Consider the following 23,384-nt stretch of genomic DNA (forward strand, 5'->3'; position numbering starts at 1 on the left):
GACAATTTGTCATTTAAATGCAGACATCCCAGTGACAACTGAGCAAACTTCACACGCTGGTGAAAATGAAAAGCGACATAAAAGACGAGGTCAAAACAAACTGTCAAGCTCAATACATTATTCTGATTTTCAAGAAATGTACAGATTCAAAGTGTCTGTTGAGAAAAAGGACTTCATGTTCCAGGCTGCTGAGATATGCGTGACCTTTTGTCTTTTTATGTCTTCTTCACTTCGCTCCGGGACAGATCTACCCAGATGAGGGACACTTCCTGTCAAGACGCAGCCAGATTCAGCTGACTCACTCCCTCATTGGTTATTTCAGTGGATGTCTGCTTGACGCATCATCATTACTGGACCAACAACAACAGGACGACGAGTGAGAGGGATCGTGGTCGTCACTGGACGATGTTTATGAGTGTATGTGCCCCTGGTATACTGTGCGTGTGTGTTTTATACTGTAGCACAATGTTTGACGGACGAAAAAGCTTCTTCTCAACATATCAGATATACTTTCTATTGGTCATCACCTCAGTAGAACACGGCTCCCACAGTCAGCTCTGTTGTCAAGTATCATGATGCAAGTTTCATCTGTAGAGCAGATTTTTGTGTGTGTGATGACGAGACTTTTAAATTCTACAAAATGTGCTTAAGTTTGGAGGGACAAACTTCTATTGGCGTCGTGTCCACAGATTTGTGTGGAATCAGCACAGATTCATTGTCCTGTAGGACAGAGCGAAACAGATGCGCAGTACTTTACGTCATAGCATCTTTTTTAAAGTTACACTCGGTCTCTTCTTCAGGATCAGTGTTTCAACTGAGAGTCATTTATTTCAAAAAGTCGTTATTCATCATTTCACGTCAACTTTTCGAACAAATAATTTGATAAGGGGGGGCTTAAAGAGGCAATAAGTGATTTTTCTTCTTGTTGCCCTTCACCACAGAATGATCACTGTCTATTTGCAGTAGCTTAAAGAGATTGTAGATGAACTCGCTGCTCTTCTTTTATATTTTCCACTGAGCTCTAAATGGCTTGATGCCACTTAATGCTCCTTGAAATCCTCACATGGCTAAACAAAACGTTTTGTTTGGCAAACATAATTAAAATTCTTGTCCTAATTCATGAATTCAAACTGGTCTAACTGCTTTTCTGACTAAATTATTTCAAGTGCAACTGCTCTGTGCTTGAAACATTTTCTGACCATCCCAAAGAAACAGCCACACAGGTCGCCTGTGCAAACTGGTTATTACTGCCTCAATTTACATGTATTGTTAGGTGGCGACCTCTAGTGGCTGTGATAGGTATTGCCTAGCTCCTGCTTCATCAAATTAATGAAGCTGATGAAGTCCAACACACGGGGCTTTCACCCAGTTGTTGAAACTAAAAGTCCACATTGACTTTTTTTTAACTTTTAACTTGCATCATGTTTGCTTTCAGAACTTAAGTTGCAGAACAAGAACACTTATTTTCATCAGAACCATGATCTTTTCTCAAACCTGACCAAGTAGTTTTGGTGCCTAAATCGAACCAAACTGGGACTGTTTCACAATGTTAACCAGGTGTTTAAAACCGCGACTGTTTCTCAGTGTTAAATAGTAGTTACTGTATGTAACTCTGGTTCTTTGAGTTTGTGTCGCCTGTCGCTGGTGCTGTCATTGTTTTGGGAGTCACTGGCAAAAGACGAATTCTGTCATTGAGGTATGAGAATGTGTTGAATATTATCTTTTGCAGCACCAAGCAGGGGAAATACTCCCACAAAGCACTGCAATGAAAGGACTCATCAAAAGTTATGGCAACACAGGGCTTGAGAGTGTTCCTTGCTGTGATTACAAGTATGAGAGTGAGTCCAGCAATTTACCGTCAGCTGTGCCATGAATCACAGTCATGAATGTCCTGGCTGATGTTTCAGCTCTTGGAGAAGAAGAGTGAACATGTGCTCAGTGTCTGGAGTTTCATTTCCGAACTGCCGTGAATGCATGGGAGTAAAAACATGAGAGGAAAGACACCTGAGTCTGGAGCTGTGATAATCTCCTTTCAGGTCAGGCTATTAGTTCATTTAAAGATGAAGCACAGAGCAGCCGGTGATGCAACATCTTCAAAGTCGTGTGTATTTGCGTAATCCAGCCTGCTGAAGTGTCCCGCTGTCTGTGCATTGTTCTGTTTGACGCCACATTGAGTTCAGTGTGTGAAGTCATGGTTATTGTTTCTACTGCGGTTTGTACTGTGAGTTTAACTGGATTTTGTTTTCTTCTGGGGGAAACACTGTGGGTGAGGGGGGAATACAGAAAAGCTTATTGTATTTTTTGGCTGTTTTAATATTAAAGAACAATGAATGAGCTGTTTCCTGCCTCCACTCATCGCCTGACTCCCACACCTTTTCCCAAATTCAATTCAATTCAATATACCTTTATTAGTCCCACAAGGGGAAATTCCAAATTACAGCAGCATCAGTAAGAAAAAATAGACGAGGTAGACAATCAGTAAGTCTATACAAGTATAATTAAAAAAAGTGTGATAGAAATAAGTGTCTCTAAATTATAAATTGTGTTCGCAGACTGATGTATTGTACAGATTATTGTTCCAGTAAAATTTTGCTCAGGTTCTTGAACAGATAATTTACAAATAAATTTCAGATAAATGCACAGATTACTTCACCAGTTGTTGCCCAGATTATTGCACATGTTATTCACAGATGATTTACAGATGAATTGTCAGATTACTTTGAGCAGTTCTTATTGTACAGTCTGACGGCTACAGGAAGGAATGACCTGCGATACCGCTCCTTCACACACTTTGGATGTATCATCCTGTCACTGATGGAGCTCCTCAGTGCAGTGAGTGTGTGTTGGAGGGGGTGGGAGTCATTGTCTGTCATGGAGGACAGCTTGGTTGTCATCCTCCTCTCCCCCACCTCCTCCACCTGTTCCAGAGGGCATCCCTGGACAGAGCTGGCCTTCCTGATCAGTTTGTCCAGCCTCTTCCTGTCAGCTGCTGTGATGCTGCTCCCCCAGCAGACTACACCATAGAACAAGGCAGAGGCCACAACAGAGTCATAGAAGGTCTTCAGGAGTGCCCCCCGCACCCCAAAAGACCTCAGCCTCCTGAGCAGATAGAGTCTGCTCTGTCCTTTTTTGTAAAGTGCAATGGTGTTATGAGTCCAGTCCAGTTTGTTGTTCAGATGAACACCCAGGTACTTATAAGATGTCACCATCTCAATGTCCCTTCCCTGGATGTTCACTGGTGATGGGGGAGAATGTGGACGCCGACGGAAGTCCACAACCAGCTCCTTGGTTTTATCCGCATTGATCAGCAGGTGGTTCTGCTGACACCAGTCCACAAAGTCCTGAATGAGTCCTCTGTATGACCTATCGTCCCCATCTGTGATGAGGCCGACAATGGCAGAGTCATCAGAAAACTTCTGCAGGTGGCAGGCAGGTGACAGGTGGGAAAAGTCCGCTGTATAAAGGGTGAAGAGGAACGGTGCCAGCACCGTTCCCTGGGGGGCCCCCACACTGCAGAAGACAGTCCCTGACACACAGTCCCGTGTCCTCACATACTGTGGGCGGTTGGAGAGGTAGTCCACTATCCAGCATGTGAGGTGTTGGTCCACTCCTGAAAGCTCCAGCTTGTTTCTCAGGATGGCTGGCCTGATGGTGTTGAAAGCACTGCTGAGGTCCAGGAAAAGGATCCGAACAGAGCTCCCAGGTGACTCCAGGTGAGACAGGGCTCGATGGAGGAGGAAGATGAGGGCATCGTCCATTCCGATGCCAGGCTGGTACGCAAACTGCAGCGGGTCCATGGACGAGCTCACCAGGGGGCGCAGGTGGGCAAGGACCAGCCGCTCCAAGGCCTTCATGAGGTGTGATGTTAGTGCCACCAGCCTGTAGCAGCTAGGGTCCTTGGGATGTGGGGTCTTTGGCACAGGTACCACGCAGGACGTCTTCCAGAGTCGCGGCACCCTTCCCAGCCTCAGACTCAGGTTGAACAAATGTCCAATGATCCGCTCAGCTGGTCAGAGCAGGATCTGAGGAGTCTGGGACTGAGGCCATCCAGTCCTGCAGCCTTCCTGGTCTTTAACCTCCTCAGCTGATATCTCACCTGGAGAGGTGTGAGAGACAAGTTGCACCATCTAGTGGATGAATGATGGAATTACATCGCCACACTGACTGAAGTGTTTCAGCTGCTCCTAGATCAGCAGATAGCACATCCCAGAGTCCCTCAATACCAAAATGCTCCTTAGAATACTCCCAAACATGTGTGTGCTCTCTGGGTGGAGGACATACACCTCCACACAGCTGCAGCTAATTAAACTAATGAAGGATAAGTGTGATCCACATTAGCCAGAGCAATAACACAGATTGATGACTGTGTGTATCATTAGTGTTGTTAGTTACAGCTGGGTATTGCATGACTGCTGACATGCTCATGTCACTTGAGATGTGTTTTAGGATGTCAAAAGTGTGGATATTTTGATACCACATATTTAAAAAAATATAATTTATGGTAAATGTGCATTCGCTCCGATTGAAAGTACTGAAGCTATTTTCTGTATTCATTGTTGTATGCTTTATATTTATTATTATTGACTGTTGTCTCAAAGCCAAGTTGCCCCTTGGGGACATTAAAGCTGCTGGTACCATGTGATGACTCATATGATGATGCATGGAGAGCGGCAAAAAAAAAGCTTAAAAATCAAGAGTCAAAATATATGAAAGTATTTATAGAATGTATTAAAGCATATATTCCAAAATAGGTAAACAAAACAAAAAAGTGTGTACAAAAAGTTTCTTCAAGTTGGATGCCAGCCCAGTTGCTATGGCAACACCCAGTTACATCTGAAGAAGGCGCTCCTGGGCGGATGTGCCCAGCAGTTTGTAGTTCAGGCCAATCACAAGCGAGCAGAACTGACTGGCGTCCACAAAGTCGCAGCAGAGGACGTTGACCCCGCTCCCCTGGCGGCCTGGCCGCTGCTCGCTCACCCAGCGCAGCAGCAGTGAGAGAGCCCTCATGGTCATCTTCCTCATGTTCTGGAGGGGATGGAGGAGGACATAGGGAGCGTCCTCTGTCAGGTTCAGACCACTGACGTAAAAACCAGCTGGAAAATAGAAACTTTAACTTGTAATGAAGTATTTTTATGAAATAATATTGCTTCTTTTGCTCTAGTAAATGATTTGAATATTTCCTCCAGCTCTGCCAACCTGGTCTTCCTCTGTGCTTTTGGTCGTCCAGGTAGGCGATCACCTTCTTAGGGTCTGGGCTGTCAGCATACCTGGAGACAGAGCGCCCCCATGAGGTCAGTCAGTGTGATGTTCAAATGAGGTTTTATACAAACATGCTGTGACACACAACTTTAAAGTAGAGTATTTACCAGTAAGGTATTTCAGGCCACAGCTCAGGGTGCTGCAGCACCATCTGCTGGTCACTGTAGGAAACTACGAGCTGATGGCCGCTGGACCAGCAGGATCGCAGAGTGGGAGTATCCTGCTGATCAACACATGACCACATTGAGTAGTGTTCAAAATAAACTTTTTTTCAAAAAATTAATTCATAAAGAGTCCAAAATCTAAATATATTACATATCCAATCCTCACATTTGAGACACTAAAAGCAGCAAATGTTTGCTTAAATAAATTCCTAATTTTACTAATCAATTATCATTTTGTTGTGAATTAATTGTCTCATTGATGGACTTCCTCGTCTCTGTCTCCACCGGCTCAGTCACCTGTGAGGAGCAGAGCTTCTTCCCAAACAGCGCGATGATGAACTCCACCAGGCGAGCGTGATCTTCGTCAGTCAGCGATTCGAAATGCGAGCAGGAAATGATTACGATCTCTTTTGGATGAGCGTCCAACCAGGTAGCCAGTTCATCCAGAGCCTCCTGCACACACACACATACACACACATTGTCATATCCTGCATCCAGCCTCTTCTCAGCTGTAACTCAGGCCTGTGTTGGTCAACTTGTGTGTCTGCGGTTCAGTTCAAATCTTGTCCAGTCGTTCGACTGTGTAATGTGAGGCGTAGCAGCTGTGTGTGTGTACCTGCACAGTCATCACTGTGTAGATGCCGTGGGCGAAGAACAATTTGAGGCCTCCTTTTGGCTTCGTGGCGATCCGCAGGTCCAAGAAACGAACACCAAGATCACACTGGTCGCTGAGGACTGACTGCTACACACACACACAATGTAAAATTTGGAAAAATTAATTAGAATAATTCACTAATGTGAAGTATTAGTGAAGTATTTTTATCTTGTTGTGGTGCTGTTTTTACTTCTTCAACCTTCTGGTGACATAAAGTGCATTTGTCTGCTGACGGAGCCCTTAAAGGTGCAAGTTCAGGGACAGCACCTGAACGCACCACCTGAGACCCTCTGAGGGACAGGCTTTATGGAAACCTTTGCATTTACACTGTCTGTGTTGTCTACCTGTGTGGTGGCCCAGCGGGAGACGCAGGGTCGAGTCCAGCAGGGACACAGCCTGTCAGTCACCCTGAGGAGACAGGGCTCTGATCTCAGGACAGGAGAGGAGACATCCAGACAGAAAGACATGCTGTCGTGGCTCCCTGCAGTGAGACATAGAGGCCATTCACACGTAAAGATAAATGACAGGCTACTTTTGGCCATATATTATTACACAGAGAAGAGGGAGACAGACACTCCAGGAGTATAACGGAAGTAAACGATAAATATGTAATAACAGAGAGACACCAATCTGTGTGTTATCGACAGTTTTCGACTTTGAGTTTAGCCTGGACTCTTTCCCATAATGGCCCAGTTCAGCTGACACGTCCCGGTATTTCTGTTTTACCGGGGATGGCCAGGTTCCACAGCGGGACATCAAGTAACTTCTCGGGCAAACGGGACATCCAGTCCGGGTTTCCTCCGAGCTGCAGCCTCTCTTCGTCTTCCATGTTTTTATCGGAAAGATTTTGCCGTTTTACTTACAAGTTTACACTCTTCATCACGACAGTTTAACATGTTCCTTTTCCGTGCTTTGTACTCAAACGCCGTTTGTTTACAAAGTCTTCCGGGTATAAAGCGTGCATTAACGGCCATTTACGCTAAAACTTCCGACGAGGCCTTCAAAATAAAACAGGATAAGTAACGCAGCGGAAGTTTACTTTTAAATTAAAAGTAGCGTCCACGCAGTATAACAAGCGACTGTACAAGAATTAAAAGAGTACTAAATAATTGTTAAATGGTGAATTGTAAATGTAAAATTATAAATAGGTTGCAGTAATTAATGAGGGAATGTTGTACATGAGGACACAAACAAAAAATGTCATGAATGTTAATGTTTATATTGTGCTGGCTTTTATTTCACCCTAAATTTGTTTCTAAAAACTACAGTATATTAAAACAACTTTTTCACTGTTGCTTCAGGAGTGTCAAAGGCAAAGAAATAGCTGCCATTTAACAGCACAAACTGGAGAGCAGTGACAGACTGGTTCTTTCCATTAAATCTTTTATTTGACAGATAATGTTTTCTATGGTTACATGAAGTCCAGCCTCTTTTCAAATGTCTCTTAACGTTTCTCTTAACGTTTCCTTTTTGAATTCTTAGTTAATGCTTGTTTTTGTCACATTAGTCGCATCTCTTTATACTGTACTGAGGATATGCTGAAGCTCTGTTGCTGTCCCGGACCCTTGAGTTGAGACTTTAATGGCATAATATTTTTTGAATTCCTCTTCAAAGGCCTGATGGCCCACCCACTGCACAATTCTGCTCTGATTCCTGCTGTTGTACTATTAGATGATCCTAATATGTTTAAACACTGTCTGTTGTGGCGCCAGTTCAGACCTGATCCACTAATGCAACAGAAACTCAAATCGAGGAAAAACATCAGAAACTATTGACTGATGACTCGCTTTAAAGTGTTTTCCCTTCAGCCGTGGAAATTGCTCATTGGAGTCACACACGGGCTGATTCAGCCGGTTAAGGACAAACAAGTGACTGCTATTTAGCTGTTGCATAACATGCCAATTCTGTGAACCCTTAAAACAGTTCTCATCACAGCTGTGAATGAACGGGAGCCATGTTCATAAACCAATAACTGAGTTTCTTGTAAATGCCTAAGTGCCCTCACATCACACTATTTCACAGCATTTTCCTGTTATTTATGGTAGTTTGGTTGGCTGGCATTTGATGCCTTCTTCACAGAATACAGGTGGGAAGTAAACACAACAGCGGCCTCGGGAGACAATAGCCGGCCTGCAGGGTGAGAGAGCTGAAGCCAAAGTTGGGAGAACAATGAGATCAAGACTAAAAACATTCCCGTGTCAGTCGGAAGTGTTGAACGACGTGTCAACAATTGGCAGAAAATGTTCGATCTCAGTAGAAATCTGCTAAGAAAGAGTAGATATTCCTGCACATGAAGTGTTTAAGTGATGAATCCCAGCTAAGCGAAGCAGGGATCACAATGACTGGCTGTTTGTTTGGAGCACACATGGCTTTGCATAAAGGAGCTCTTTGTGCAAAGTCTCTTCTTTTCATCTGAGGCGTGGACGTCCTCAGGAGCGGGGCTACATTCTTGTGTCGGCCTCATGCTCATATTTCTGTTTTGGCAATTTGGCACCGTTTTTAACATTAAAAGCAAAAGCAAGTACATGGAGTGGAACTTCTTCAGCTCTCTCTGCCAACGAGTCCAAATCTGACTTGTACTTGCAGGAAATCAACTTTACTGAATGATGTAACGTATTTAACAGTCAGATGATCTCATTTTAAAGTGTCCATAATTCAAATATTGTCCGCCAACTGGACAAGCCACGTCAACTGACTTTCATATGAACAATCATCAAATTAAATATAATAAAATTAAGCCAGATAAATAGCTTTTACTCTCATAGATAGTGAGCTCCTGCAGAAATAAACGAACATAATCAAGTGTGCACCAGGAGCTCATTTTAGACATTTTTTGGCAAAAAAAAAAAACTGTGCAGGGTGGAACAGAAAGTACCGAATCTCAGCTGATTGAGCTGTCGTCCTGCGCTCTGTGATCTGCATTGTGCTTTAATGCAGCTGAATTCACAGTGACTAAATGAGCATGAATGAGCGATTTGATCACAGGTCATCTCCCCGAGCAGCTATGTTATGGTCTCACCGTGTTTTATGGACACAGCCACGTGTGTGAAACAAAAATCTTTTAATATTTGTAATGAGATTATCTCTTCTTAAATTCCAGCAGCCTGACATCAAAGTCAAGCTCATGCATTCATTAAACCCTCTTTGTACAGTGTTACGCTCACAGTTTGCTCTAAAGCCAGTGTCACACAGAGTACATATCAAGCTATAATGTCACATGCAATATTTAATTTGTCAGGGTTATAAGCTGTTGCTATTCCATCATATGCGGCGTGTATTGCAGTCAATTCCATTTATTTATTGAGTCAAAGCAAATTGGATGGTTGACATCATGTGCCAAGCAGACTGTGTTTCTTTATGTTTTCTCTAATGGGAAGCCAGAGGCCGCTGGGTTCGACTCGAAGTATTCGTTTACATATTTTAAGATTTAACTTGAAAAATACTGAGAATAACCAGGCTGAGGAGCAGAAGCTGGCTTGTAAAACCTTAAAACTTTTGAAATATCTCCACAGACGTGAGCGTGATGGTTCACTCGAGACCCCCGAATAAAAACAATCTCCAATCAAGGTCCACTTACACTCTCTCTGGGGCTTTCGACCACAGCGCGTGGCCTTCATCACCCTGATAGTTACCCTGTTGATTAGTAGAAAACGATGATGAGCGCAGCTGCGAAAGTATAACAAGGTTCTTGATGTTTTCAGCATTTTGCCTTGAATTTATAGCAGTCTAAATATAATCTGACCTTCCCACTCATGTCACACCACTGCCTCCACCTTCCTGCCCCAGCGTGGGTCGCATTCTGCTCTAATGTTAAAAGGCAGATGGACTCCTGTGATCAGTCGACTCCTCGGGTCCTGGTCTGCAGACAGGTTCCTCATCTGATGCTCAGGCTTCCCTGATACAGTCGGTAAGACGTCTTCGGTCACTTTGCATTCCCTCCCTCGTGTCGTTTCAGAGACATTTGGTGGGGTTTTTTTCCTGCCTCAAATTTTCTGTGTCTTTGATGTGAGAAATGTAGCCTCATGTAATAGTTTGTGACAGTTTTACATCCTAAATTCCTCATGATTAGCTGAATTTAATCTGGGTTTCTGAGGAGGTTTAGAGGATTATTTCACTGGCTTGAGTAAGCTTTTGAAAAAGGGGGAAAGTGAATGAGGAACAAGTCTTTTTCTTTGAGCTGCATCTTCAGGTTTTGAGATGTCAGCTTAATATCTGGCTGATGTTCAATAGATTCTTAAAATGACATAACAACGCTTCAGTCTTGGAGAGATGGAGAAAACAGGTATAAAGCATGTGTACCGAGGTTTATAGTCAGTATGAAGGGGTACAGGGGTTTTAATAGAGGATTTTCAATAGTGTGAAAGGTGTGTAGAGGAGGAGCGTGGGAAGCAAAGGTTTATAGAAAAGATGGATGATTCATGGAGGCGTATAAAGGGGTTTTAGGAGGATTTATAAGGGGCACAGATAGTTTATAGAAAGTAAAGATGATTTAGAAATGGTTAAAGGGGGTTTGTAGGGGACTATGGAGGGTACAGAGGGTGTTTTGGGAAGTATAAAGATGGTTTTTAGAAGATGCTTTAGATCGAGATATGAAGGGGTACAAGGCATTTATTGAAGAATATAGATTCATTCATTCATTCATTCTTCAGATTGATGCCGCCATTATTATTATTATTTTTTTTGGGGGGGGGGATTACTCTCAAAATAGGCAGAGGGAAGGACAGAGCTCTGTTTTGTTCCTGCCATCGCTGCCAAACTCAGCCTCCTGATCATTGTCAGCAGGGCAGCTTGACACTGTGTCTATTGGTGATAATTATCTCAATAATAATCCATAAATTTAATCATTTAATCTGAACTGACCCAGAAAAGCAGGGTTGTCCTCTTTGAAAACTTTCCAGTTGTTAAAAAAAGGATTGATTTTCAAAGATTGAGGAGATATTATGCATCAATCCTACATCTTGAACTAATATTCACGCCTCTGTTGACTCTGTTTGCTGTCTGCTTCATCTTTTCTCCTTTGCTCTATAAGATCTCTTCTCCTTCTTCCCTTGTTTCTCATTTCTTTTCCTCTCTTCCATCTGACTCTGTTCTCCAGATGGATGGCACCATGCATTTTCAGAGAAGAATTTCATGGAGCCTGAGCTAATTTCGACCTCAGATTTAGTATTTTTGGACCAAGCAAACCAGATTTAAAAGTCACATCACCTCCTTAATAAAGGGGAAGGCATTTACTCTGCAATTTCTGCCCATTTGGAGGCTGTTTGTGACATTCCTGAGCCTAATTTGTAGGATGGAGTGTTCAATTGAGTTTTCAGAAAGCTCAGAAGGACTTCATTCTGCACCTGATGAATGTCAAGGAAGCATGATATAATTTACTGGATCATGTGATCCATGAGATGGAAAACTCAACTCTCCAATTATAGAAATGTTTGGATGACAGCAGCTCTTGTGCACGACACCCATATTTGCTAACAAGGAGCTTTATTGATACAGCACTTTTATGCAATATGTGGTTTTACACCACGATTTAAAACATTACAGGACAAATTGAATCATAATGTAAATAATACTGAAATAAAAATGGAACAAACCCCTCAACATTAAAGATAATACTCACGATAAAGCAGATGAAACATGTTGGCAATGAAACGGAGTGTTAGATTTAGTAAAAGCCTCAATAAAATAATGACAAGAGAGGCCGTTGCTCCTAAAATCTGCATTTCTCTGCTGTCTAAATGGGAAATGCTCTTTTCATGATGTTGCCTAATTGAGCAGTATGAAATTATTGTTATATGGGGAATAATAGTGGAATTTTAGTGTGCATTTGGCATGCCTCAGATCCTCAGGCAAGGAGTTCCATGAAGTGCTTTGAGTGTGATCAGTAAAATGTCCAAATCAATCCTGTGTAATGTTTTTGGCTGTGACAGACGACTCAGGGAGGAGATTTCAGTCAAAATGTCTGAACGCTTCGACTGCACGGAGTGCAAGGAGACCTTGTACGGGCAGAAGTATGTCCTGAAGGATGAAAACCCGTACTGCATCAAGTGCTACGAGGCTCTTTTCTCCAGCACCTGCGAGGCGTGCGAAGTGATCATTCACTGCACCAGCAAGGTAAAGTACTCAAACCATATTTCCATATTTTCCCGTTTGATGGAGCTTTGTCACCCACCACCAAAAACACATTGCAAATCAAGCAGCGTGAAGGATTGCTTCAGCTGTCAAGCTTAACTGCTGAGGATGCTGATGCTATGTAGCTTTAGCCTCAGTCGTTGAGCATTATGTCATGTTTGCATAACTCCCCCTGTTTGGCGCCGTAGCTTATTTAAGGGGGGGATTTTTATAAGAAATATTCACTAATATTTAGATTTTTCTGTCGTCCTCTGATTTCTAACGAAAGCAAACAGAGTCTTCTTTCATTGGCTCTGCAGGATCTGTCATACAAGGACCGCCACTGGCACAGCGAGTGCTTCCTCTGCAGCAAGTGCACCAGGTCGCTGGTGGATCGGCCTTTTTCCACCAAGGACGAGATGCTGATGTGCACTGAATGCTACAGCAACGAGTACTCAGCCAAGTGCCACGCATGCCTGAAGACCATCATGCCGGGTGAGGGCCCCTGTTTGAGGGGTTGAATTGAAATTTTACATTGACATTTGTTCGCATGTGTCACTTCCTTCTTTTCTCTCTGCCCCCTCCACCCACCAGGCACGAAGAAGATGGAGCATAAGGGCAACAGTTGGCATGAGAACTGTTTCACCTGCAACCGTTGCCAGCAGCCCATTGGCACCAGGAGCTTCGTGCAGAAGGAAGCCAACAACTACTGCCTGCCCTGCTATGAGAAGCAGTTTGCCCAGCAGTGCATCCACTGCAAGAAGGTAGAACAACACACTGCGATCCACATGCACTCCCCTCAGCGCTCATGTGAGACGTTGGTGTTTTTGTGGTCGCCTCCAGCTTTTATCATTTTGCATTTTTCCCTTTAAAGTAGATCAGAAATTGACTGATTTTCGTCTTGCTTATCGCTTCACTTCATTTTCACCCTGCAGATAATAACAAGATCAACATTCTGCGTGAGAGGCGTTTAAGTGATCCGCGATTTTTCCCTGAGACATCGCCGGGTTAGCTTTCAAGTTAAATACACACAGATGATTAAAGTGCTATGATGCTCACTCTGTACAGTTCCATCAAGATGTCCTCATTTTTCCCTGTAATGAAGCCAAATATTGAACATTGAACATTAAAGTTCTGTGTTTACTGGGGCGGAAAGTTTGAGCCTCGACGTCCAAATCGCTGCGAATTAAAGACACACGATGAAGGAGAGGCGAAGACTCACGTGGATGTTATGTAACAGTCAGGGCAGGAAACAGATGGTCAAGCAGGCAGGAATCTGACGCTTGTTTTGTGCTAAAAGCTGGAAGGTGAGACAGTATTCATCTGGCTCGTCTGTGACTGCACCAGCACCAAACAGCATCGTGAAAAAATAACATGCACACGAGCTCTGCATCTATACAGACGCTCTGCATGGCTGCAAAGCACCAATCAGAACACTGAAGTGTATTATGAGTACTCTCTTTTTCCTCACTGCACCTCATGGCTTTCATCAGTGGACGGAGCTTGCTGGCGCCAAAGTGAACAGAGGCAGACCTCCACTCAATAGACCGCCAACAGAGCTGTCTCCATGACAGCTAGACAAACTCCATCTGCAGATGAAGACCATGAGATGCAGTCAAAAGCACCGGGAAAAAGCCAGAATTTTTTTTTTTTAACTGAACTTTAAAGGTGCATGATGCCGGAAGTACTGGTTACTGTTTACACTGCTTGTACGATTGTAGGAGCGTTATGCTTGTAGTAATACTCCTGCATGGTGTACCATTGATTATCAAGCTTTTTTGACAATACTAATGAGATATGATGGCGCATCTTTCAGCCAATCACCAATGGAGGAGTGAACTACCGTGACCAGCCCTGGCACAAGGAGTGCTTCGTTTGCATCGCGTGCAAGCAGCAGCTGGCCGGCCAGCGGTTCACCTCCCGGGACGACTTCGCCTACTGCCTCAACTGCTTCTGCAACCTGTTTGCTAAGAAGTGTGCTTACTGCACCACCCCGATCAGCGGTAAGCTCGAACCTGCACTCCTGCTTCAGGAGCTTGTTAGAACCGATCCCTTTATCAATCGCAGCAACACATTAATGTTCATGAAAACCCAGCGAGCTGCTACTGTAAATCTAGTTTGCTGGTGTAATTCCTATGAATTTGTTTTAGGTTCTTGGACGTGTCCACATTTCTAAATCTCTGATTCATTAAGTGATTGAATTACACTTCAGTCTGCTTTTCAGGATAGGCTCACTCTCTGCAAGCTGCTGCATAATTCAAGGAAGTTGCTGTCTCTAAGAAATGGTTGAATTACATCTGGTGCAATTTTGATTTGTTGTATGTTTTTCAACTGTGGACTAACACTGCATTTCTTACCCATATTGGCAACAGTTTTTTAGAAACTGTACATATTGTACATGTACATAGTGATTTTTTTTCTGTGTCCTTTATACTTTTTATCTTGAGCCTTCTGCGCCACAGTTTTTGCTCTTTTTTGCTTTTTTAATACTTTGCTGGCTATAATGACTTCATTTCCCCAGTGTGGGATCAATAAAGTCTTATCTTAAAAACAAGGTAAAAACACAGAGCATTTCAACTTAAATCTGTGGAAGGTCACTGTAGCTTGTATAATTGAAACGTTTAACATCGACTGAACGTTTCCCAGAGCATTTGCTCCTCTTTGCATCCTGTTTATCAATTACAGGATGATTGAATTACAGAGATCATGAGACTGCTCATTTGTTCCTCTTGTCGAACACTCACGGCTCCTGTTTGCTGCTGTTGTCTCAGGTCTCGGGGGCAGCAAGTACATCTCCTTTGAGGAGCGCCAGTGGCACAACGACTGCTTCAACTGCAAAAGCTGCTACGTTTCTCTGGTCGGCCGAGGCTTCCTGACGTGCAAAGACGACATCTTCTGCCCCGACTGCAGCAAAGACATCTGAGTGATCTCCAAGCCGGAAAAGAGTTGGCTGCCAATCAGAGAGCGTCGGCAGCATTTTCCTAACCCAACCTTTGTTGCATTATTTGTTTCATTTATTGGTTTCTCACACATTAACCAGTTCTTACTGCTGAGGTGTTTTGTGTGCACGCTGATGATACTTGTTTAATGCCCAACCCTGATTGCAAGGAAAGTGAAGACGTCGTGGAAAACATCAATAAAAACACAATGCAGTCACTCCCAGAGAGGCTGTGTTTACAGACAACAGTTTCACGAAGTGTTCCTGAGCTCATACAGTAATCTCCTTCATCCATTCATGTGTTCTTCCTCGCTTGTGAACACTGTTTTCAGATGAGTGAAACAGAATTAGCAAGTGATCAAATTCAGTTTTATTTATGTTTTACACAGTGTCCAAACATTTTGGAATTGGGGTTGTAAAATAGTTGAAGCCTTCATTCCAAACTGTAGTTGTTTCTGTTTTGCTGAATATACCTTGTGAGAAACATTCCCATTTGGAAAGCAAAACTTTTGGCCGTGACTTTTCATGATTCCATGCTGAGAATCATAAAAAAAACCCTCTCATTTTTTAATGAAATCGCGTGTGCCATCAAAATAATCACTTTCAGTATTTTACAGCATATTAAGAGCATGTTACTTTTTTTATGGATAGCAATTTAATACTACTTACACTGTTTATTCTAATGACATAAATTCTGCTTCATAAAATCTGTTTATCCTAATAAAGTGCTTTTTAACTTGATAAGTGCTCATTGGCCATCAGTGCTGGAACTCGTCATGGAAACAATGTCTTTTTGTTGAAACTGAGTCAGTTCATTTTGGTCTTATATCCCAAAGAAAAGTGTGCATTGAAAGCATCTGTTTAACATTTCGCAGGCGACTGTAGCAAACGAAAGAAAGAGCTCTCACTCTGTCCCATTTCAAGTTGTGCCCTCCAGCCTTTGGTGCAATCATCGTGTGGAGGGCGGAAATGCTAACTTCACAGCCTACAAAATTACGTCATGCTTTGTCTGATATACACGATCTTTGTTTGGTGTACCGGAAGTCGGTAGCAGGTGCCACAGGAAGTGTGTGCTCTCCCATCCTTGCCCGCTGGAAGCTAACGGTATTAAATTGTAAAAAGCCGCTCAGTCATTACAACAAGAGAAAAATAGTATACAATGCAAGGTATGTGTCTCATCTTCTGCGAGTATTATCGTTAGCTGCACAGATAAGAGCTAGCGTGATTGCAGAACCGTAAGTGCTCTGTAAGTAAGGTGAGCGTAGGAAAGCCACTGCGGCAGCTAGCTAGGCGGCTAACAAAATTAGCAAGGCTTTGTTAGCTACATGGCTTAGTATAAGGTGTTTGCATAATGTCCCTCAATATTGTGTTCTTTTTTTCATATATAGATATATATAGACAATACATTGTGTGTATGGTCAAATTGCTAGTTTGCGCATAGCTGAAAGCTGGGTTCACTTTCTCAAACGTCTACAAATGTTAAATTTCCTGTTATGCCTTATTATACGAGCGGTACCAGCAACTGTTAGCTAATGTATCTTATTTCACATTTAAACAAATAGAAGTGGTGTTTTTTTGCCCCATTAATAGTTTGACAGTATCTTAATCGCCGCTTTTTCGATGAAAGAGCACATATGGGCCGCTGTGTTTCATCTGGGGAAACATAATGCCAAGCTCCATTAGAGAAACTGATAATTAAAGATAATTTAATCACTTCTGTCATCGTGTTGTAATGTCTTCAGCTGAAAGGAATGCTGCTGTACCCAACCATCGAAGGACCAAACCTGGAGGTAAGACTAAAGTATTAGTAAACACTAAGTATTTGCATGAGTGTTTGACTCCATCACCTGTAATACATTTAAATACTCCAAGATAAAAGTTTTCCAATCGTTTTTTACAAGATCTGTAATTCTGTCATAATTGCAGGCATAAAAACCGGGGTTGTGGCTGGACCGACCTCCCAGATCCCCGGTCTGTGCCAGAGCGCTGACCAAAGTACTCCGGTGGAGAGGACCAGCGGACGGCGAGTTGGGATATTTGAGACGGACTCGGACTATGTCAAGCTGGCAAAGGGAGGGGGACACAAAGGTAAAGGTGTCTTTGAACTGAAGATGTGTTGTTGTATCATTTGAGTGAAGACTTTTCAGATCCATGATTATCTTTATGATAGAAAACACTGACGTGCTCATAAAAAGGTTGCATATGTGAATGTGATGCTCTCAGTGGATTTTTCTATGAGTTATATTGGTCTGAGGATTGTAGTGTCAGGCTTTGGTGCAAAAAAAAGGCTCTTTTCACACATTTAGATGAGGAAATCTGACTAACCTTGTAGTCAAGAGTTTATCTTTACTGAACAGTAAGCTAAAACAGTGGAAGTCATCACGTTTTGAATAGAAAAAACATCCCCGGCTGATTTGTTTGATGTCGGCACTTGATGTGGCTTGACTCTTTGATATGCAAATCATGAATTAGTGGCCTACCGGTCTGCAACATGAAAGAGGGGATCCTCTTCCAACATGTTTTTTTTTTTTTTGCATTTTGGGAAAACATTACAGGCCTTTTTGTTTATTGAAACTGCAACAATGCTGACTTCAGTTACCAGGGGAAAAACAACTCCAAGTTCAACGTGGAGTTCCACATGAATGTTTAATGCTCGTCAGGATGGATGAATCCTCTCCGAAGTTAAGAAATATCTGTTTTATGGGTTAAAGCTTCAGTTATTAGCAATAGCTTGTTTTTCTTCCCAAATAGGTGGGAGGTAATGACAAGTGTTGACAGGAGCTGTTTGTCTCTTATTGAAACCAAATGTAATTTGAAAAGTAGTCAATTTAAGCATTGCTTTGAGTTAAATCTGCAGTTCAGGGCTTTTGTCTCCGTCTTCTGGCAGTGAGAGTAATTACATGTTGATGTGTTCATGATGTCATACTCTGCCGTACTCCTGGCTGTAGCCCACTTCATTGACGGGAAATGCACCTCAATCAAAATTGTGTGAACTCAACTGGCATGTAACTGAAATCCATTTATCTGGAAAAGTCCCACAATCTAGTTTTAACTGTACTTTTTTTTTTCAAACGTTGTGGCATCTTATTAATGCTTTTATCTTTAGGTTAGCATGGCACACCTGTTGTCTTTTAAGCAGCAAAATATCCCACAACAATCTGTTTTTACTCTTCTCTTCCTGCTTAATTTGTATCAGAGTTTAAACTGCAAGTTAAATCTCAAATTGTGCTTAGGTGAGCAGCACAATACCTCATAATTGTCCACCCCCCACACAGGGCTGCTGAGTCATGACGTTGACGCTGATGACGTGCCGAAGAAGACGTACCAGCCAAGCCCAAACTTTTTTGGGGGTGATGAGTCAAACGGGTAAGAAGGCTGGTTAGACACACCAGTCAGAAATCTGACATCGCCACACGTTGAGGTGATGGACAACTTCTCACGTCAGTTTCCCACCACACATTTTTCAGCCTGGAGCCTGTGGAACATTAAACTGAGGTGGAAAATCTTGTTCACAGTAGTATCAGTGCAGGGAAGGTTATGTTTGTTCAACAGATATGAAGCTTATTAAAGGAAAAATCTGTCTGTGTCTCTCTCATATTTATAATCCATATATTATCCTTCTAAGGGCCAGATGTGCACTAGCGTACAGGCCACAGCCGTAAGTGGCGAGCGGTAATTTCACATCGTATGTCACCGTGGTTTTGTGCTTACAGCGGGAGCAAAGCGACATCTCCTGACAGCCAGATGAAGGTGCGCATTCGGCCTCTGGCTGCACCGTTTGGCACTGATAACGGTTTGTCCTGGGAAAAAGAGACTGATAGGTTTTCCCCTGATAAACAGAAGGTGAATGGACCAAACTGGTCTTGATGTCTTCCATCCCTTTTATTTAATTTCCATTTTTACCATCACTTTTCCTTTTTGTCACCTGGTTTTGCTCCATCGTCGCATTCGCCCTTCAGTTAAACTTTATTTGGATTTGACTTTCCGCCGCTGCTTTGGCTTTGTGATAGCTTTGAGGAAATGTCTCAGGTAAGCACAGATAAAGGATATGATAAGATACAGATTCATATAAAATTCAGGTCATACAATCTTCTTATTATTCTGTTATAATAAAGTAACTGAAAACAAGGTAGTCTTATTAAGATCTTGCAGAGGTTGCATTTTATAATAGCACACCTCGTGTTCATATGAGGAAGAAAATATACAAAAATGCAAAAAATCTTTTGTTTTCAAAGATGTTATTTATCATTGAAAATGTACATATTGAAAAAAATGACCAGTCGACATGTAAAAGACGTGGTTTGCCAGAATTTCAGCTTCATTTGCAGGAGATGGTCTCAGTTTGTTTCTGCCGGTTTTTGTTCATACCAGTTCCTTCAGTCATTTTCCATTGCATGAATAATTTCATATGAAGTTTTCTCCCATCATTTCATCCTTTGCGCCGTGAGAAATATCCACATTTATTTGAGTCTATTTGTTTAATAATGCGGCTGCGACACAAATAACCACTCTGCATCCCTCAGGAGTCTCCTGATGGTGTTGCCAGTCAGCTGGAGAGTCTGTCCATGACCAACAAATATAAGAGAACGTGAGTAAATCTAGTCTAAATATGTCTGCTTATATATCCACAATAATGAAAGACAAGGAAAAAAGCGAATCTGGAAGCTGTAACTGTTAAATATTTGACATCTTCTGACATCTGTCCACGTCGCCTCCACAGGTCTTATGATAAGAAGGCTCCTCCTGTCAGCATGTCCAAGCTGCTGAGTCATGGCTATGTTGAGGACAAGAAGAAGTCTCCCAATGACGATGATACCTCAAGTACGTCATGAGGTTCTTCTCAGGTTTATGCTGTTGAACAGTTGGAAATGCCCCCATGATGTTGGAATTGCCTTATAATCTTTGTGTCAAGATCGCATTTAAACAAGTTTGTAGCATCATTATGAAGTAAATGTTGATTGGACAATGTTTTCCAGGCGTGACCTCGGAACAGACGAGCACCATCGCCATTGAGGACGTGGACGACCTGGAGTAGTGCGTACAGGTTCTCATCTAAAGGGAAAAGGAGGGTTGTCCTAACACTGGTTCATGGTTTCACAAATCCACGAACACGCCACTCCGCTCCTCTCGGATTCACATGTATTGTACATCCACTGACTGTTTTGTACTCATGTTTATGCAAAGGTACTGTCCTCGATTTATTTGCTTTAATTTGTAAAATGAATTCACATGCATTTCGTTGAGTAGATGTGTTGGTGCTCGCTATAATTTTCTTCAATTTCTGTATTCCTCGATTTGAAAGACGAGTCGTGCGCAGGGCAGGAAACTAACTTTTGGCTCCTTGAAGGCTGGTTGAGTGAAAAGTCTCAGCTATTTCATCAGCCAGTTTGATTTTTGGACCCAAAACGAGGCCAAAGCTGAAATTCACCTGTGTTTGGCTGCTGTTAGTTTACCTCCCTGGTTGTATGAAGATCGAGTTAGTGAACTTTAAAAAGTGTTTGTGCTCTTAAAATGTGGTTCCAGTGACGTGAAATATTATTTCTTTTGATCAAGGGCTCCTGCTCTCTGAAGGGATGTTAGAGGTTTGTGTGTTTTCGGCTGCGGCGGTGGATACGATGCGTTGAGACAGCAACCCTGCAGCTGTGACCACATGCCAAAACGCATACTGATGGCCACAGCCGCCGCAGCTTGTTCGGTAAAAAAAAGGGCCAAAAATTATTTTTAGGTTGCTGCTCTGCAAAAGGTTGCTCTTCTCTACTATTCCCCCAGTAATTCTGTTGTTCTGAGTCCCTAAAATTGAATTATGAAAGCTTTTAGTCCAATAATCAGAATAAAATGCCTCGTATAAAAAGCAGCATAAAGAAGTCCATTAACCTCAATGATGTTTGTTCATTTCTAGATTTTAAATACTAGCAGGTGCTGCAAGCTTCTTTCTCATCACTGTTTTTAATTAGGATGCTCATCAGCAAATCAATAACAATGCCAAGTGTTTGATCCCAGTCCAAATATGTCAGAATTTTGCTAATGATAGAACTAAACTGGGTCTGTTCTGCATGTGCAAGAGCTTCAGTGTGATGTTATTGCGTTTTCATCCAGCCCAGTAACCCAAAACTCATGCAACAACAGATAAAGCTGGGAAACTGGGGGAAAATAGCCACCTTCAGCAGACTGACAAGCTGAAAGCCAAGTCCAGTGTAATTCCCTGTGAAGATTAATGCAGACGAGTTTTAAAAAGTGAGTTCTGAACGTGCCAACCAAGCAGTTTTTCCCTGCTCGTGCAGTGTTTTGACTTTGTAGACATCAGTAGGAGAACTTAGTGTTAGTGCACTGCCTGGTCACACCAAACCCTCCATTTCATGTGTTTATCCATCTGATGGGAAGCTGTTCTCTTCAGATGAGAGAAACGCTTACTGTGGCAACAATTTTCCATCTGAAAAGCACATTCACTGGCAGTCGAGTGGTTAAAATGTGAACCATAGAAATGCAGAAAATAAGAAAGAATCTACATCATGACTAAAAGCAGTTTATTCAGTGATTACAGGAAATTCTCAAATAAAAGCCAGTGTTAACTTTTTATTTAATTATTTTACTCTTAACATCATTTAAAATGTAATTTTTATTTGTGGGGGGAAAAAAAGAGATGAACTGGTAAGAAATTGACTAAAAATTAAGAAGAATTTTAGTTCCACATTCAACAGAGAAGATGCATGGGAAGTGATTTCAAAGAACATTAATCTAATTGATTATATTAGTAGGAATTATTGTTGTAAATTGCTTGGAAGTACTGCAAAAATGTGGCATTAGTAAGAAAGTTGACCTTATTACCCCCAAACCACAGCAGACAATGAACAGAACTCCTCCTCCTCCTGCTCCTCCTCCTCCTCCTCCTCCTCCTCTTGGTTGTGCAGTTGCAGAATTAGTTTGACTGTCAGGATATTTCAGAAAGGAAATGGAATTCTGTGACATTTGATGGACAGTGCAGCCTTGAGTCATTCAACGGTTCTAATTTTTTAGCTGTAACTGTGAACCTGACGGTGACACTAAAATCCTAATCCTACAGGGACATTTGTCAGGTGAAGAAAATGCTCTTAAAATGAAAAGGATCAGGGTGATTTATTTGGGTATAACAGCCAGATTAAAGCTCCGAGTTTGTCCTCAGAAATCCAAGGCATTCATCAGCTGCGTCTGAGTAACGCTGCCACAGTAGCAGACTCTCATTTGAAAAGAATTTACTTTAAAACTCTTCGAACAGATGTCATGTTCAACACAACTGTTTGCTTTAGTGGTGTCACTCTTTTCAGCACAATATATTTAAGCAATGATGCATAATTTATCTGTATGTGTATTAAAAAGTGTCAGGTGTAGTCCAAACTAGACGCTTTACTGTGTTTAGTGACACTGGGTTTTATTTTGCAGTATGAACAATGGCGAATGTATCGTCCTGTTGTGATTGTTTGGTTTGAAGAACGGGTTTATTTTTATGAACTGATGAATATTCAGGTACAGTATTTACAGTTAAACAGTGTTTCGTCAAGTTTCTTCCTCTTCTCTCAGTGACTTGGTGGCATATGAGTTTACAAACCAATAGCGTAAACCTTGAGTGGCTTAACTCTACAAAGTCCTCCCCGAGGTCTTCTTACTTGTGTGTCCTCCCTCCCTTTTGCTTTTTTATCTGCAAGCAGTTCATTTTTAAAATGCAAATGTACCCGCGGAGACTGAAGAAGGCAGCTTTTGAACAGAAAATCCCTCAAGTGTGAGCAGTGTGGAGAAATCCACTTGACACAACTCAGTGTAAGACCCCGCTTATCTTGATTACTGCACACAGACTCTCAGTTATCATTTCAATAAATGGGCATGTGCATGTACTTGTGTACTCTTGTTTTTCTTCTTTAAAAAGGCACAATTGTACCGTGTGTTATTTTCAAAGAAATCAGAATTTTGTATTGGGCATATTTACATGGATTCATACAATCTAATGCAGAAAACAGATGTGATCAGGGCGAGTTCAGCCAAGTTGGAAATTATCTCTAATTATCTGGTTGTGCAAATATATACATGAAAACCCATCAGCATCTCATGGACCATGCAGCTGACTTTAGCTTTAGCTTTTCATTGATTTCAGCATGGTAATAAAAAAATGTCAGCTTAATGAGCCAGTCTATGAGAAAATATGACTTATGCTCATAGTCTTGAGTATGAAGTCAATTGTTAACTAATAATTAAGTTAATAACTAATAAATTAATAACTATGATCGTTGTG

General features: G+C 42.0%; 4 protein-coding genes across 8 annotated transcripts in view; 3 read left to right on the forward strand and 1 right to left on the reverse strand.

Annotated features, from left to right (window-relative positions):
* The window catches only part of LOC139352101 (inactive dipeptidyl peptidase 10-like), a 44,799-nt gene extending 42,153 nt beyond the window's left edge, over window positions 1-2,646 (forward strand). Inside the window, exon 27 of one of the 2 annotated variants that reach the window (XM_070994155.1) lies at window positions 246-2,340. In XM_070994155.1, the coding sequence (XP_070850256.1) occupies window positions 246-380 (135 nt within the window). In that variant the 3' untranslated portion in view covers window positions 381-2,340. Of the gene's footprint in view, window positions 1-245 lie in introns of both variants that reach the window. The other variant, XM_070994156.1, reaches the window with a different exon arrangement.
* LOC139352102 (PI-PLC X domain-containing protein 1) lies at window positions 2,388-7,031 on the reverse strand. 3 transcript variants are annotated; one of them, XM_070994158.1, is made up of 7 exons: window positions 6,805-7,031; window positions 6,423-6,559; window positions 6,040-6,165; window positions 5,721-5,876; window positions 5,367-5,479; window positions 5,197-5,267; window positions 2,388-5,093 (listed from the first exon to the last, which is right to left on the reverse strand). In XM_070994158.1, exons 1-7 carry the CDS (start codon window positions 6,905-6,907, stop codon window positions 4,828-4,830), a joined length of 972 nt encoding a protein of 323 aa, XP_070850259.1. In that variant the 5' UTR covers window positions 6,908-7,031; the 3' UTR covers window positions 2,388-4,827. The 3 variants fall into 3 exon arrangements, with proteins under 3 accessions (XP_070850259.1, XP_070850260.1, XP_070850258.1); XM_070994159.1 differs by having other exon boundaries at window positions 4,734-5,093; window positions 5,367-5,482; window positions 6,040-6,162; window positions 6,805-7,016; XM_070994157.1 differs by having other exon boundaries at window positions 4,734-5,093; window positions 5,367-5,482; window positions 6,805-7,016.
* A 2,906-nt stretch (window positions 7,032-9,937) lies between these two features.
* On the forward strand, window positions 9,938-15,864 carry LOC139327718 (four and a half LIM domains protein 2-like). Its single transcript, XM_070957647.1, has 6 exons — window positions 9,938-9,985; window positions 12,006-12,189; window positions 12,507-12,681; window positions 12,781-12,950; window positions 14,003-14,189; window positions 14,958-15,864. Exons 2-6 carry the CDS (start codon window positions 12,034-12,036, stop codon window positions 15,107-15,109), a joined length of 840 nt encoding a protein of 279 aa, XP_070813748.1. The 5' UTR covers window positions 9,938-9,985; window positions 12,006-12,033; the 3' UTR covers window positions 15,110-15,864.
* A 284-nt stretch (window positions 15,865-16,148) lies between these two features.
* On the forward strand, window positions 16,149-22,989 carry LOC139327765 (uncharacterized protein C7orf57 homolog). Of its 2 annotated transcripts, XM_070957717.1 has the most exons (8): window positions 16,149-16,290; window positions 16,867-16,914; window positions 17,051-17,212; window positions 18,400-18,490; window positions 18,838-18,967; window positions 19,648-19,712; window positions 19,845-19,945; window positions 20,101-22,989. In XM_070957717.1, the coding sequence occupies exons 1-8, from the start codon at window positions 16,284-16,286 to the stop codon at window positions 20,157-20,159; spliced, it is 663 nt and encodes a 220-aa protein (XP_070813818.1). In that variant the 5' UTR covers window positions 16,149-16,283; the 3' UTR covers window positions 20,160-22,989. The 2 variants fall into 2 exon arrangements, with proteins under 2 accessions (XP_070813818.1, XP_070813817.1); XM_070957716.1 differs by lacking the exon at window positions 16,149-16,290 and having other exon boundaries at window positions 16,857-16,914.
* The last annotated feature ends 395 nt before the right edge of the window (window positions 22,990-23,384 follow it).

Source organism: Chaetodon trifascialis, chromosome 24 (assembly GCF_039877785.1).
Source record: "Chaetodon trifascialis isolate fChaTrf1 chromosome 24, fChaTrf1.hap1, whole genome shotgun sequence".
Taxonomy (NCBI): domain Eukaryota; kingdom Metazoa; phylum Chordata; class Actinopteri; order Chaetodontiformes; family Chaetodontidae; genus Chaetodon; species Chaetodon trifascialis.